Below are 14,763 nucleotides of genomic sequence, written 5' to 3'. Positions count from 1 at the left end.
TTTTGACTGGTACTGTATATGTAGATATTACCTCAGCTGCTTCGCACCCCTGTGTTTTTTACAAAAAAGCAGAAACAGACTGGCAGTCAGATGATAGACTTGTGTCCTGTCTAGGGGGTGGACTGTACATCAAGCTGCCTCACGCTGCAGAAACAGACTGGCACTCAGATGATAGACTTGTGTCCTGTCTAGGGGGTGGACTGTACATCAAGCTGCCTCACGCTGCAGAAACAGACTGGCACTCAGATGATAGACTTGTGTCCTGTCTAGGGGGTGGACTGTACATCAAGCTGCCTCACGCTGCAGAAACAGACTGGCACTCAGATGATAGACTTGTGTCCTGTCTAGAGGGTGGAGTGTACATCAAGCTGCCTCACGCTGCAGAAACAGACTGGCACTCAGATGATAGACTTGTGTCCTGTCTAGAGGGTGGAGTGTACATCAAGCTGCCTCACGCTGCAGAAACAGACTGGCACTCAGATGATAGACTTGTGTCCTGTCTAGGGGGTGGACTGTACATCAAGCTGCCTCACGCTGCAGAAACAGACTGGCACTCAGATGATAGACTTGTGTCCTGTCTAGAGGGTGGACTGTACATCAAGCTGCCTCACGCTGCAGAAACAGGAGATAGGCTCCTGCCCCTATGAGCTGTTCTGACTCGCACAAGCCAAGGCTCCTGCATGGCTTATTTTCTTACCCAGACTACACCTAGTGTTCTGTACTGTCTTGCACTCTACTGTTTAGTATTGTGTAGTATTGCAGTCAAACTGTAACTGTAGTTCTGATTTCAGGGGAAGGACCCAGAGGAGACAGAGCGCCCCCTGCTGCCTTGGAGGCCCTCCTGTTCTGCCACCACGGCCCTCATCTCCCTGGGCTCCCTGCTGCTCCTGGTCTGTGGCCTCTGGCTTCTGGTGACCATCTTCTGGCTCCAAGCCCCCTCTAACAGCGTCTCCCACAGGGCCCCGCCGCCTAGGGGCTCCCCAGGGACGGGTGGGGGAGACGGGGGTAGAGCCCTACCAGAGCCGCAGGCTTGTGGAGTGGTCCCAGAGGCCTGGAGGTTTGACTGCTACCCAGAGAGAGGGGTGGTGGTGACCAGGGAGTTGTGTGAGGCGAGGAACTGTTGCTTCATCCCTGCCTCCTCCTCCTCTGCCCCGGGGAGGAATGGTGTTCCCTGGTGTTTCTACCCTCCTGGGTTCCCCTCCTACTCCCTGGTGTCTGTTAAGGCCACAGAGTTGGGTCAGACAGGAACACTGGTGAAGACAGTGAAGACCTACTACCCTAAAGACATTCTGACCTTACATCTGGAGCTCCTCTATGAGACAGACCACAGGCTCCGAGTCAGGGTGAGGACACACATCAATACATGCAAACTGACGCACATGGATGTACTGCATACACACACATCAATACATACATGCATTCATACATACTGACATGAATGTACTGTGCGCACACACAAATTAATGCACACACACTCACACACACAGGCAGAAGTGCGCACACACACATAAATACAGACAGACGCACATTAATGTACTGTATAGACACACATTAATAATGCCCACACACACACACACACACACACACACACACACACACACACACACACACACAGGCAGAAGTACACACACACACACATGAATTCAGTCCCTGTGTCAGATCTCTGGGGTCTTTGGCCGTCATATCATTCATCTCTCTTTTGTTCTGTTCAGATCACCGACCCGTCTGAGTCGCGGTTCGAGGTGCCAATCGCCGTGCCCAAGGCCACAGAGAAGGCTTCTAGTCCCGCCTACTCTGTGGAGCTGTCCAATGAGCCGTTTGGCATCATCGTTAAGAGAACGTCCACAGGAGCTGTGCTGTACGCATGAGTTATTCTCTAGTCTCTACTCCCTCCCTCTCTCTGTAGTCTCTACTCTCCCTCTCTCTGTAGTCTCTACTCTCCCTCTCTCTGTAGTCTCTACTCTCCCTCTCTCTGTAGTCTCTACTCTCCCTCTCTCTGTAGTCTCTACTCTCCCTCTCTCTGTAGTCTCTACTCTCCCTCTCTCTGTAGTCTCTACTCTCCCTCTCTCTGTAGTCTCTACTCTCCCTCTCTCTGTAGTCTCTACTCTCCCTCTCTCTGTAGTCTCTACTCTCCCTCTCTCTGTAGTCTCTACTCTCCCTCTCTCTGTAGTCTCTACTCTCCCTCTCTCTGTAGTCTCTACTCTCCCTCTCTCTGTAGTCTCTACTCTCTCTCTCTCTCTGTAGTCTCTACTCTCCCTCTCTCTGTAGTCTACTCCTCCCTCTCTCTGTAGTCTCTACTCTCCTCTCTCTCTCTGTAGTCTCTACTCTCCCCTCTCTCTCTGTAGTCTCTACTCTCCCTCTCTCTGTAGTCTCTACTCTCCCTCCCTCTCTCTGTAGTCTCTACCCTCCCTCTCTCTCTGTAGTCTCTACCCTCCCTCTCTCTGTAGTCTCTACTCTCCCTCTCTCTCTGTAGTCTACTCCCTCCCTCTCTCTGTAGTCTCTACTCTCCCTCTCTCTGTAGTCTCTACCCTCCCTCTCTCTGTAGTCTCTACCCTCCCTCCCTCTGTAGTCTCTACCCTCCCTCTCTCTGTAGTCTCTACTCCCTCCCTCTCTCTGTAGTCTCTACCCTCCCTCTCTCTGTAGTCTCTACCCTCCCTCTCTCTGTAGTCTCTACTCCCTCCCTCTCTCTGTAGTCTCTACTCCCTCCCTCTCTCTGTAGTCTCTACTCCCTCCCTCTCTCTGTAGTCTCTACTCCCTCCCTCTCTCTGTAGTCTCTACTCCCTCCCTCTCTCTGTAGTCTCTACTCCCTCCCTCTCTCTGTAGTCTCTACTCCCTCCCTCTCTCTGTAGTCTCTACTCCCTCCCTCTCTCTGTAGTCTCTACTCCCTCCCTCTCTCTGTAGTCTCTACTCCCTCCCTCTCTCTGTAGTCTCTACTCTCCCTCTCTCTGTAGTCTCTACTCCCTCCCTCTCTCTGTAGTCTCTTCTCCTTCCCTCTCTCTCTCTGTAGTCTCTACTCCCTCCCTCTCTCTCTCTGTAGTCTCTACTCCCTCCCTCTCTCTCTCTGTAGTCTCTACTCTCCCTCTCTCTCTCTGTAGTCTCTACTCTCCCTCTCTCTCTCTGTAGTCTCTACTCTCCCTCTCTCTCTCTCTAGTCTACTCTCCCTCTCTCTCTCTCTCTAGTCTAGTCTCCCTCTCTCTCTCTCTAGTCTAGTCTCCCTCTCTCTCTAGTCTCTAGTCTCCCTCTCTCTGTAGTCTCTACTCTCCCTCTCTCTGTAGTCTCTACTCTCTCTCTCTCTGTAGTCTCTACTCCCTCTCTCTCTGTAGTCTCTACTCCCTCTCTCTCTCTGTAGTCTCTACTCCCTCTCTCTCTCTGTAGTCTCTACTCCCTCCCTCTCTCTCTCTGTAGTCTCTACTCCCTCCCTCTCTCTCTCTGTAGTCTCTACTCCCTCCCTCTCTCTCTCTGTAGTCTCTACTCCCTCCCTCCCTCTCTCTGTAGTCTCTACTCCCTCCCTCTCTCTCTCTGTAGTCTCTACTCCCTCCCTCTCTCTCTCTGTAGTCTCTACTCCCTCCCTCTCTCTCTCTGTAGTCTCTACTCCCTCCCTCTCTCTCTCTGTAGTCTCTACTCTCCCTCTCTCTGTAGTCTCTACTCTCCCTCTCTCTGTAGTCTCTACTCTCCCTCTCTCTGTAGTCTCTACTCTCCCTCTCTCTGTAGTCTCTACTCTCCTTCTCTCTCTCTGTAGTCTCTACTCCCTCCCTCTCTCTCTCTGTAGTCTCTACTCTCCCTCTCTCTGTAGTCTCTACTCTCCCTCTCTCTGTAGTCTCTACTCCTCCCTCTCTCTGTAGTCTCTACTCTCCCTCTCTCTGTAGTCTCTACTCTCCCTCTCTCTGTAGTCTCTACTCTCCCTCTCTCTCTGTAGTCTCTACTCTCCCTCTCTCTGTAGTCTCTACTCTCCCTCTCTCTGTAGTCTCTACTCTCCTCTCTCTCTGTAGTCTCTACTCTCCCTCTCTCTGTAGTCTCTACTCTCCCTCTCTCTGTAGTCTCTACTCTCCCTCTCTCTGTAGTCTCTACTCTCCCTCTCTCTGTAGTCTCTACTCTCCCTCTCTCTGTAGTCTCTACTCTCCCTCTCTCTGTAGTCTCTACTCTCCCTCTCTCTGTAGTCTCTACTCTCCCTCTCTCTCTGTAGTCTCTACCCTCCCTCTCTCTGTAGTCTACTCCCTCCCTCTCTCTGTAGTCTCTACTCTCCCTCTCTCTCTCTGTAGTCTCTACTCTCCCTCTCTCTCTGTAGTCTCTACTCTCCCTCTCTCTGTAGTCTCTACTCCCTCCCTCTCTCTGTAGTCTCTACCCTCCCTCTCTCTGTAGTCTCTACCCTCCCTCTCTCTGTAGTCTCTACCCTCCCTCTCTCTGTAGTCTACTCCCTCCCTCTCTCTGTAGTCTCTACTCTCCCTCTCTCTGTAGTCTCTACCCTCCCTCTCTCTGTAGTCTCTACCCTCCCTCCCTCTGTAGTCTCTACCCTCCCTCTCTCTGTAGTCTCTACTCCCTCCCTCTCTCTGTAGTCTCTACCCTCCCTCTCTCTGTAGTCTCTACCCTCCCTCTCTCTGTAGTCTCTACTCCCTCCCTCTCTCTGTAGTCTCTACTCCCTCCCTCTCTCTGTAGTCTCTACTCCCTCCCTCTCTCTGTAGTCTCTACTCCCTCCCTCTCTCTGTAGTCTCTACTCCCTCCCTCTCTCTGTAGTCTCTACTCCCTCCCTCTCTCTGTAGTCTCTACTCCCTCCCTCTCTCTGTAGTCTCTACTCCCTCCCTCTCTCTGTAGTCTCTACTCCCTCCCTCTCTCTGTAGTCTCTACTCCCTCCCTCTCTCTGTAGTCTCTACTCTCCCTCTCTCTGTAGTCTCTACTCTCCCTCTCTCTGTAGTCTCTACTCCCTCCCTCTCTCTGTAGTCTCTTCTCCTTCCCTCTCTCTCTCTCTGTAGTCTCTACTCCCTCCCTCTCTCTCTCTGTAGTCTCTACTCCCTCCCTCTCTCTCTCTGTAGTCTCTACTCTCCCTCTCTCTCTCTGTAGTCTCTACTCTCCCTCTCTCTCTCTGTAGTCTCTACTCTCCCTCTCTCTCTCTCTAGTCTACTCTCCCTCTCTCTCTCTCTCTAGTCTAGTCTCCCTCTCTCTCTCTCTAGTCTAGTCTCCCTCTCTCTCTAGTCTCTAGTCTCCCTCTCTCTGTAGTCTCTACTCTCCCTCTCTCTGTAGTCTCTACTCTCTCTCTCTGTAGTCTCTACTCCCTCTCTCTCTGTAGTCTCTACTCCCTCTCTCTCTCTGTAGTCTCTACTCCCTCTCTCTCTCTGTAGTCTCTACTCCCTCCCTCTCTCTCTCTCTGTAGTCTCTACTCCCTCCTCTCTCTCTCTCTGTAGTCTCTACTCCCTCCCTCTCTCTCTCTGTAGTCTCTACTCCCTCCCTCCCTCTCTCTGTAGTCTCTACTCCCTCCCTCTCTCTCTCTGTAGTCTCTACTCCCTCCCTCTCTCTCTCTGTAGTCTCTACTCCCTCCCTCTCTCTCTCTCTGTAGTCTCTACTCCCTCCCCTCTCTCTCTCTGTAGTCTCTACTCTCCCTCTCTCTGTAGTCTCTACTCTCCCTCTCTCTGTAGTCTCTACTCTCCCTCTCTCTGTAGTCTCTACTCTCCTTCTCTCTCTCTGTAGTCTCTACTCCCTCCCTCTCTCTCTCTGTAGTCTCTACTCCCTCCCTCTCTCTCTCTGTAGTCTCTACTCCCTCCCTCTCTCTCTCTGTAGTCTCTACTCCCTCCTCTCTCTCTCTGTAGTCTCTACTCCCTCCCTCTCTCTCTCTCTGTAGTCTCTACTCCCTCCCTCTCTCTCTCTCTGTAGTCTCTACTCCCTCCCTCTCTCTCTCTGTAGTCTCTACCCTCCCTCTCTCTCTCTGTAGTCTCTACTCTCCCTCTCTCTCTCTGTAGTCTCTACTCTCCCTCTCTCTCTGTAGTCTCTACTCTCCCTCTCTCTCTCTGTAGTCTCTACTCTCCCTCTCTCTCTCTGTAGTCTCTACTCCCTCCCTCTCTCTGTAGTCTCTACCCTCCCTCTCTCTGTAGTCTCTACTCTCCCTCTCTCTGTAGTCTCTACCCTCCCTCTCTCTGTAGTCTCTACTCCCTCCCTCTCTCTGTAGTCTCTACTCCCTCCCTCTCTCTGTAGTCTCTACTCCCTCCCTCTCTCTGTAGTCTTACTCCCTCCCTCTCTCTGTAGTCTCTACTCCCTCCCTCTCTCTGTAGTCTCTACTCCCTCCCTCTCTCTGTAGTCTCTACTCCCTCCCTCTCTCTATAGTCTCTACTCCCTCCCTCTCTCTGTAGTCTCTACTCCCTCCCTCTCTCTGTAGTCTCTACTCCCTCCCTCTCTCTGTAGTCTCTACTCCCTCCCTCTCTCTGTAGTCTCTACTCCCTCCCTCTCTCTGTAGTCTCTACTCCCTCCCTCTCTCTGTAGTCTCTACTCCCTCCCTCTCTCTGTAGTCTCTACTCCCTCCCTCTCTCTGTAGTCTCTACTCTCCCTCTCTCTGTAGTCTCTACTCTCCCTCTCTCTGTAGTCTCTACCCTCCCTCTCTCTCTCTGTAGTCTCTACCCTCCCTCTCTCTCTCTGTAGTCTCTACTCCCTCCCTCTCTCTCTCTCTGTAGTCTCTACTCTCTCCCTCTCTCTCTCTCTGTAGTCTCTACTCCCTCCCCTCTCTCTCTCTCTGTAGTCTCTACTCCCTCCCTCTCTCTCTCTCTGTAGTCTCTACTCCCTCCCTCTCTCTCTCTCTGTAGTCTCTACTCCCTCCCTCTCTCTCTCTCTGTAGTCTCTACTCCCTCCCTCTCTCTCTCTCTCTGTAGTCTCTACTCCCTCCCCTCTCTCTCTCTCTGTAGTCTCTACTCCCTCCCTCTCTCTCTCTCTCTGTAGTCTCTACTCCCTCCTCTCTCTCTCTCTCTGTAGTCTCTACTCCCTCCCTCTCTCTCTCTCTCTGTAGTCTCTACTCCCTCCCTCTCTCTCTCTCTCTGTAGTCTCTACTCCCTCCCTCTCTCTCTCTCTCTCTCTGTAGTCTCTACTCCCTCCCCTCTCTCTCTCTCTCTCTGTAGTCTCTACTCCCTCCCTCTCTCTCTCTCTCTCTCTGTAGTCTCTACTCCCTCCCTCCCTCTCTCTCTCTCTCTGTAGTCTCTACTCCCTCCCTCTCTCTCTCTCTGTAGTCTCTACTCCCTCCCTCTCTCTCTCTCTCTGTAGTCTCTACTCCCTCCCTCTCTCTCTCTCTGTAGTCTCTACTCCCTCCCTCTCTCTCTCTCTCTGTAGTCTCTACTCCCTCCCTCTCTCTCTCTCTGTAGTCTCTACTCCCTCTCTCTCTCTGTAGTCTCTACTCCCTCCCTCTCTCTGTAGTCTCTACTCCCTCCCTCTCTCTGTAGTCTCTACTCCCTCCCTCTCTCTGTAGTCTCTACTCCCTCTCTCTCTCTGTAGTCTCTACTCCCTCCCTCTCTCTCTCTGTAGTCTCTACTCCCTCCCTCTCTCTCTCTGTAGTCTCTACTCCCTCCCTCTCTCTCTCTGTAGTCTCTACTCCCTCCCTCTCTCTCTCTGTAGTCTCTACTCTCCCTCTCTCTCTCTGTAGTCTCTACTCTCCCTCTCTCTCTCTGTAGTCTCTAGTCTCCCTCTCTCTCTCTGTAGTCTCTAGTCTCCCTCTCTCTCTCTGTAGTCTCTAGTCTCTCTCTCTCTGTAGTCTCTAGTCTCTCTCTCTCTGTAGTCTCTACTCCCTCCCTCTCTCTCTCTCTGTAGTCTCTACTCTCCCTCTCTCTCTCTCTGTAGTCTCTACTCTCCCTCTCTCTCTCTCTGTAGTCTCTACTCTCCCTCTCTCTCTCTGTAGTCTCTACTCTCCCTCTCTCTCTCTGTAGTCTCTAGTCTCCCTCTCTCTCTCTGTAGTCTCTAGTCTCCCTCTCTCTCTCTGTAGTCTCTACTCTCCCTCTGTAGTCTCTACTCTCTCTCTGTAGTCTCTACTCCCTCTCTCTCTCTGTAGTCTCTACTCCCTCCCTCTCTCTCTCTGTAGTCTCTACTCCCTCCCTCTCTCTCTCTTTAGTCTCTACTCCCTCCCTCTCTCTCTCTGTAGTCTCTACTCCCTCCCTCTCTCTCTCTGTAGTCTCTACTCTCCCTCTCTCTCTCTGTAGTCTCTACTCTCCCTCTCTCTCTCTGTAGTCTCTGCTCTCCCTCTCTCTCTCTGTAGTCTCTACTCTCCCTCTCTCTCTCTGTAGTCTCTACTCTCCCTCTCTCTCTCTGTAGTCTCTACTCCCTCCCTCTCTCTCTCTGTAGTCTCTACTCCCTCCCTCTCTCTCTCTCTCTGTAGTATCTACTCCCTCCCTCTCTCTCTCTCTGTAGTCTCTACTCCCTCCCTCTCTCTCTCTCTGTAGTCTCTACTCCCTCCCTCTCTCTCTCTCTGTAGTCTCTACTCCCTCCCTCTCTCTCTCTCTGTAGTCTCTACTCCCTCCCTCTCTCTCTCTCTGTAGTCTCTACTCCCTCCCTCTCTCTCTCTCTGTAGTCTCTACTCCCTCTCTCTCTCTCTGTAGTCTCTACTCCCTCCTCTCTCTCTCTGTAGTCTCTACTCCCTCTCTCTCTCTCTGTAGTCTCTACTCCCTCCCTCTCTCTCTCTGTCGTCTCTACTCCCTCCCTCTCTCTCTCTCTGTAGTCTCTACTCTCCCTCTCTCTCTCTGTCGTCTCTACTCTCCCTCTCTCTCTCTGTAGTCTCTACTCTCCCTCTCTCTCTCTGTAGTCTCTACTCTCCCTCTCTCTCTCTGTAGTCTCTACTCTCCCTCTCTCTCTCTGTAGTCTCTACTCTCCCTCTCTCTCTCTGTAGTCTCTACTCTCCCTCTCTCTGTAGTCTCTACTCTCCCTCTCTCTGTAGTCTCTACTCTCCCTCTCTCTGTAGTCTCTACTCCCCCTCTCTCTCTCTGTAGTCTCTACTCCCTCCCTCTCTCTCTCTGTAGTCTCTACTCCCTCCCTCTCTCTCTCTGTAGTCTCTACTCTCTCTCTCTCTCTCTGTAGTCTCTACTCCCTCCCTCTCTCTCTCTGTAGTCTCTACTCCCTCCCTCTCTCTCTCTGTAGTCTCTACTCCCTCCCTCTCTCTCTCTGTAGTCTCTACTCCCTCCCTCTCTCTCTCTGTAGTCTCTACCCTCCCTCTCTCTCTCTGTAGTCTCTACTCTCCCTCTCTCTCTCTGTAGTCTCTACTCCCTCCCTCTCTCTCTCTCTGTAGTCTCTACTCCCTCCCTCTCTCTCTCTCTGTAGTCTCTACTCCCTCCCTCTCTCTCTCTCTGTAGTCTCTACTCCCTCCTCTCTCTCTCTGTAGTCTCTACTCCCTCCCTCTCTCTCTCTGTAGTCTCTACTCCCTCCCTCTCTCTCTCTGTAGTCTCTACTCCCTCCCTCTCTCTCTCTTTGTAGTCTCTACTCCCTCCCTCTCTCTCTCTCTGTAGTCTCTACTCCCTCCCTCTCTCTCTCTCTGTAGTCTCTACTCCCTCCCTCTCTCTCTCTGTAGTCTCTACCCTCCCTCTCTCTCTGTAGTCTCTACTCTCCCTCTCTCTCTCTGTAGTCTCTACTCTCCCTCTCTCTCTCTGTAGTCTCTACTCTCCCTCTCTCTCTCTGTAGTCTCTACTCTCCCTCTCTCTCTCTGTAGTCTCTACTCTCCCTCTCTCTCTCTGTAGTCTCTACTCCCTCCCTCTCTCTCTCTGTAGTCTCTACTCCCTCCCTCCCTCTCTCTGTAGTCTCTACTCCCTCCCTCTCTCTCTCTCTGTAGTCTCTACTCCCTCCCTCTCTCTCTCTGTAGTCTCTACTCCCTCCCTCCCTCTCTATGTAGTCTCTACTCCCTCCCTCTCTCTCTCTGTAGTCTCTACTCCCTCCCTCTCTCTCTCTGTAGTCTCTACTCCCTCCCTCTCTCTCTCTGTAGTCTCTACTCCCTCCCTCCCTCTCTCTGTAGTCTCTACTCCCTCCCTCCCTCTCTCTGTAGTCTCTACTCCCTCCCTCTCTCTCTCTGTATTCTCTACTCCCTCCCTCTCTCTCTCTGTAGTCTCTAGTCCCTCCCTCTCTCTCTCTGTAGTCTCTACTCCCTCCCTCTCTCTCTCTGTAGTCTCTACTCCCTCCCTCTCTCTCTCTGTAGTCTCTAGTCCCTCCCTCTCTCTCTCTGTAGTCTCTACTCCCTCCCTCTCTCTCTCTGTAGTCTCTACTCCCTCCCTCTCTCTCTCTGTAGTCTCTACTCCCTCCCTCTCTCTCTCTGTAGTCTCTACTCCCTCCCTCTCTCTCTCTCTGTAGTCTCTACTCCCTCCCTCTCTCTCTCTGTAGTCTCTACTCCCTCCCTCTCTCTCTCTTTGTAGTCTCTACTCCCTCCCTCTCTCTCTCTCTCTGTAGTCTCTACTCCCTCCCTCTCTCTCTCTCTGTAGTCTCTACTCCCTCCCTCTCTCTCTGTAGTCTCTACTCCCTCCCTCTCTCTCTCTGTAGTCTCTACTCCTCCCTCTCTCTCTCTCTGTAGTCTCTACCCTCCCTCTCTCTCTGTAGTCTCTACTCTCCCTCTCTCTCTCTGTAGTCTCTACTCTCCCTCTCTCTCTCTGTAGTCTCTACTCTCCCTCTCTCTCTCTGTAGTCTCTACTCTCCCTCTCTCTCTCTGTAGTCTCTACTCCCTCCCTCTCTCTCTCTGTAGTCTCTACTCCCTCCCTCTCTCTCTCTGTAGTCTCTACTCCCTCCCTCTCTCTCTCTCTGTAGTCTCTACTCCCTCCCTCTCTCTCTCTGTAGTCTCTACTCCCTCCTCTCTCTCTCTGTAGTCTCTACTCCCTCTCTCTCTCTGTAGTCTCTACTCCCTCTCTCTCTCTGTAGTCTCTACTCCCTCTCTCTCTCTGTAGTCTCTACTCCCTCCCTCTCTCTGTAGTCTCTACTCCCTCCCTCTCTCTCTCTGTAGTCTCTACTCCCTCCCTCTCTCTCTGTAGTCTCTACTCCCTCCCTCTCTCTCTCTCTGTAGTCTCTACTCCCTCCCTCTCTCTCTCTCTGTAGTCTCTACTCCCTCCCTCTCTCTCTGTAGTCTCTACTCCCTCCCTCTCTCTCTCTGTAGTCTCTACTCCCTCCCTCTCTCTCTCTCTGTAGTCTCTACCCTCCCTCTCTCTCTGTAGTCTCTACTCTCCCTCTCTCTCTCTGTAGTCTCTACTCTCCCTCTCTCTCTCTGTAGTCTCTACTCTCCCTCTCTCTCTCTGTAGTCTCTACTCTCCCTCTCTCTCTCTGTAGTCTCTACTCCCTCCCTCTCTCTCTCTGTAGTCTCTACTCCCTCCCTCCCTCTCTCTGTAGTCTCTACTCCCTCCCTCTCTCTCTCTCTGTAGTCTCTACTCCCTCCCTCTCTCTCTCTGTAGTCTCTACTCCCTCCTCTCTCTCTCTGTAGTCTCTACTCCCTCCTCTCTCTCTCTGTAGTCTCTACTCCCTCTCTCTCTCTGTAGTCTCTACTCCCTCCCTCTCTCTGTAGTCTCTACTCCTCCCTCTCTCTCTCTCTGTAGTCTCTACTCCCTCCTCTCTCTCTCTCTGTAGTCTCTACTCCCTCCCCTCTCTCTCTCTGTAGTCTCTACTCCCTCCCTCCCTCTCTCTGTAGTCTCTACTCCCTCCCCTCTCTCTCTCTGTAGTCTCTACTCCCTCCCTCTCTCTCTCTGTAGTCTCTACTCCCTCCCTCTCTCTCTCTGTAGTCTCTACTCCCTCCCTCTCTCTCTCTGTAGTCTCTACTCTCCCTCTCTCTCTCTCTGTAGTCTCTACTCCCTCCCTCTCTCTGTAGTCTCTACCCTCCCTCTCTCTGTAGTCTCTACCCTCCCTCTCTCTGTAGTCTCTACCCTCCCTCTCTCTGTAGTCTCTAGTCTCCCTCTCTCTCTCTGTAGTCTCTAGTCTCCCTCTCTCTCTCTGTAGTCTCTACTCTCCCTCTCTCTGTAGTCTCTACTCTCCCTCTCTCTGTAGTCTCTACTCTCCCTCTCTCTGTAGTCTACTCTCCCTCTCTCTGTAGTCTCTACTCTCCCTCTCTCTGTAGTCTCTACTCTCCCTCTCTCTGTAGTCTCTACTCCCTCCCTCTCTCTCTCTGTAGTCTCTACTCCCTCCCTCTCTCTCTCTGTAGTCTCTACTCCCTCCCTCTCTCTCTCTCTCTCTGTAGTCTCTACTCCCTCCCTCTCTCTCTCTCTCTCTGTAGTCTCTACCCTCCCTCTCTCTCTCTCTGTAGTCTCTACCCTCCCTCTCTCTCTCTCTGTAGTCTCTACTCTCCCTCTCTCTCTCTCTGTAGTCTCTACTCTCCCTCTCTCTCTCTCTGTAGTCTCTACTCTCCCTCTCTCTCTCTGTAGTCTCTACTCTCCCTCTCTCTCTCTGTAGTCTCTACTCTCCCTCTCTCTCTCTGTAGTCTCTAGTCTCCCTCTCTCTCTCTGTAGTCTCTAGTCTCCCTCTCTCTCTCTGTAGTCTCTAGTCTCCCTCTCTCTCTCTGTAGTCTCTACTCTCCCTCTCTCTGTAGTCTCTACTCCCTCCCTCTCTCTGTAGTCTCTACTCCCTCCCTCTCTCTCTCTGTAGTCTCTACTCTCCCTCTCTCTCTCTGTAGTCTCTACTCCCTCCCTCTCTCTCTCTGTAGTCTCTACTCCCTCCCTCTCTCTCTCTGTAGTCTCTACTCCCTCCCTCTCTCTCTCTGTAGTCTCTACTCCCTCCCTCTCTCTCTCTGTAGTCTCTACTCCCTCCCTCTCTCTCTCTGTAGTCTCTACTCCCTCCCTCTCTCTCTCTGTAGTCTCTACTCCCTCCCTCTCTCTGTAGTCTCTACTCCCTCCCTCTCTCTCTCTGTAGTCTCTACTCCCTCCCTCTCTCTCTCTCTAGTCTCTACTCCCTCCCTCTCTCTCTCTGTAGTCTCTACTCCCTCCCTCTCTCTCTCTGTAGTCTCTACCCTCCCTCTCTCTCTCTGTAGTCTCTACCCTCCCTCTCTCTCTCTGTAGTCTCTACTCCCTCCCTCTCTCTCTCTCTGTAGTCTCTACTCCCTCCCTCTCTCTCTCTCTGTAGTCTCTACTCCCTCCCTCTCTCTCTCTCTGTAGTCTCTACTCCCTCCTCTCTCTCTCTCTGTAGTCTCTACTCCCTCCCTCTCTCTCTCTCTGTAGTCTCTACTCCCTCCCTCTCTCTCTCTCTGTAGTCTCTACTCCCTCCCTCTCTCTCTCTGTAGTCTCTACTCCTCCCTCTCTCTCTCTGTAGTCTCTACTCCCTCCCTCTCTCTCTCTTTGTAGTCTCTACTCCCTCCCTCTCTCTCTCTCTGTAGTCTCTACTCCCTCCCTCTCTCTCTCTCTGTAGTCTCTACTCCCTCCCTCTCTCTCTCTGTAGTCTCTACTCCCTCCCTCTCTCTCTCTCTGTAGTCTCTACCCTCCCTCTCTCTCTCTCTGTAGTCTCTACTCTCCCTCTCTCTCTCTGTAGTCTCTACTCTCCCTCTCTCTCTCTGTAGTCTCTACTCTCCCTCTCTCTCTCTGTAGTCTCTACTCTCCCTCTCTCTCTCTGTAGTCTCTACTCTCCCTCTCTCTCTCTGTAGTCTCTACTCCCTCCCTCTCTCTCTCTGTAGTCTCTACTCCTCCTCCCTCTCTCTGTAGTCTCTACTCCCTCCCTCTCTCTCTCTCTGTAGTCTCTACTCCCTCCCTCTCTCTCTCTCTGTAGTCTCTACTCCCTCCCTCTCTCTCTCTGTAGTCTCTACTCCCTCCCTCTCTCTCTCTGTAGTCTCTACTCCCTCCCTCTCTCTCTCTTTGTAGTCTCTACTCCCTCCCTCTCTCTCTCTCTGTAGTCTCTACTCCCTCCCTCTCTCTCTCTCTGTAGTCTCTACTCCCTCTCTCTCTCTCTCTCTGTAGTCTCTCCCTCCCTCTCTCTCTCTGTAGTCTCTACCCTCCCTCTCTCTCTGTAGTCTCTACTCTCCCTCTCTCTCTCTCTGTAGTCTCTACTCTCCCTCTCTCTCTCTGTAGTCTCTACTCTCCCCTCTCTCTCTCTGTAGTCTCTACTCTCCCTCTCTCTCTCTCTGTAGTCTCTACTCTCACTCTCTCTCTCTGTAGTCTCTACTCCCTCCCTCTCTCTCTCTGTAGTCTCTACTCCCTCCCTCCCTCTCTCTGTAGTCTCTACTCCCTCCCTCTCTCTCTCTCTGTAGTCTCTACTCCCTCCCTCTCTCTCTCTGTAGTCTCTACTCCCCTCTCTCTCTCTGTAGTCTCTCTACCCTCCCTCTCTCTCTCTGTAGTCTCTACTCCCTCTCTCTCTCTGTAGTCTCTACTCCCTCCCTCTCTCTGTAGTCTCTACTCCCTCCCTCTCTCTCTCTGTAGTCTCTACTCCCTCCCTCTCTCTCTCTGTAGTCTCTACTCCCTCCCTCTCTCTCTCTGTAGTCTCTACTCCCTCCCTCTCTCTCTCTGTAGTCTCTACTCCCTCCCTCCCTCTCTCTGTAGTCTCTACTCCCTCCCCTCTCTCTCTCTGTAGTCTCTACTCCCTCCCTCTCTCTCTCTGTAGTCTCTACTCCCTCCCTCTCTCTCTCTCTGTAGTCTCTACTCCCTCCCTCTCTCTCTCTCTGTAGTCTCTACTCCCTCCTCTCTCTCTCTCTGTAGTCTCTACTCCCTCCCTCTCTCTCTCTGTAGTCTCTACTCCCTCCCTCTCTCTCTCTGTAGTCTCTACTCCCTCCCTCTCTCTCTGTAGTCTCTACTCCCTCCCTCTCTCTCTGTAGTCTCTACTCTCCCTCTCTCTCTCTGTAGTCTCTACTCTCCCTCTCTCTCTCTGTAGTCTCTACTC

At 52.2% G+C, this 14,763-nt stretch overlaps 1 protein-coding gene across 2 annotated transcripts in view; it reads left to right on the top strand.

The window, feature by feature from the left end:
- The window catches only part of LOC106564132 (lysosomal alpha-glucosidase), a 56,998-nt gene that overhangs the window by 1,808 nt on the left and 40,427 nt on the right, over positions 1-14,763 (top strand). For both annotated transcript variants that reach the window (XR_006757855.1, XM_045690648.1), the window contains exons 3-4: positions 792-1,343; positions 1,713-1,858. Coding sequence is in view for 1 of the 2 variants with exons in the window: in XM_045690648.1 (XP_045546604.1) it covers positions 792-1,343; positions 1,713-1,858 (698 nt within the window). In the remaining variant the exon portion in view is untranslated. The remainder of the gene's footprint in view (positions 1-791; positions 1,344-1,712; positions 1,859-14,763) is intronic.

This window comes from Salmo salar, chromosome ssa12, assembly GCF_905237065.1.
Source record: "Salmo salar chromosome ssa12, Ssal_v3.1, whole genome shotgun sequence".
NCBI classification, from domain to species: domain Eukaryota; kingdom Metazoa; phylum Chordata; class Actinopteri; order Salmoniformes; family Salmonidae; genus Salmo; species Salmo salar.
The sequence above is the reverse complement of the archived record's forward strand: the minus strand, read 5'-3'. Positions and strand labels throughout refer to the sequence as shown.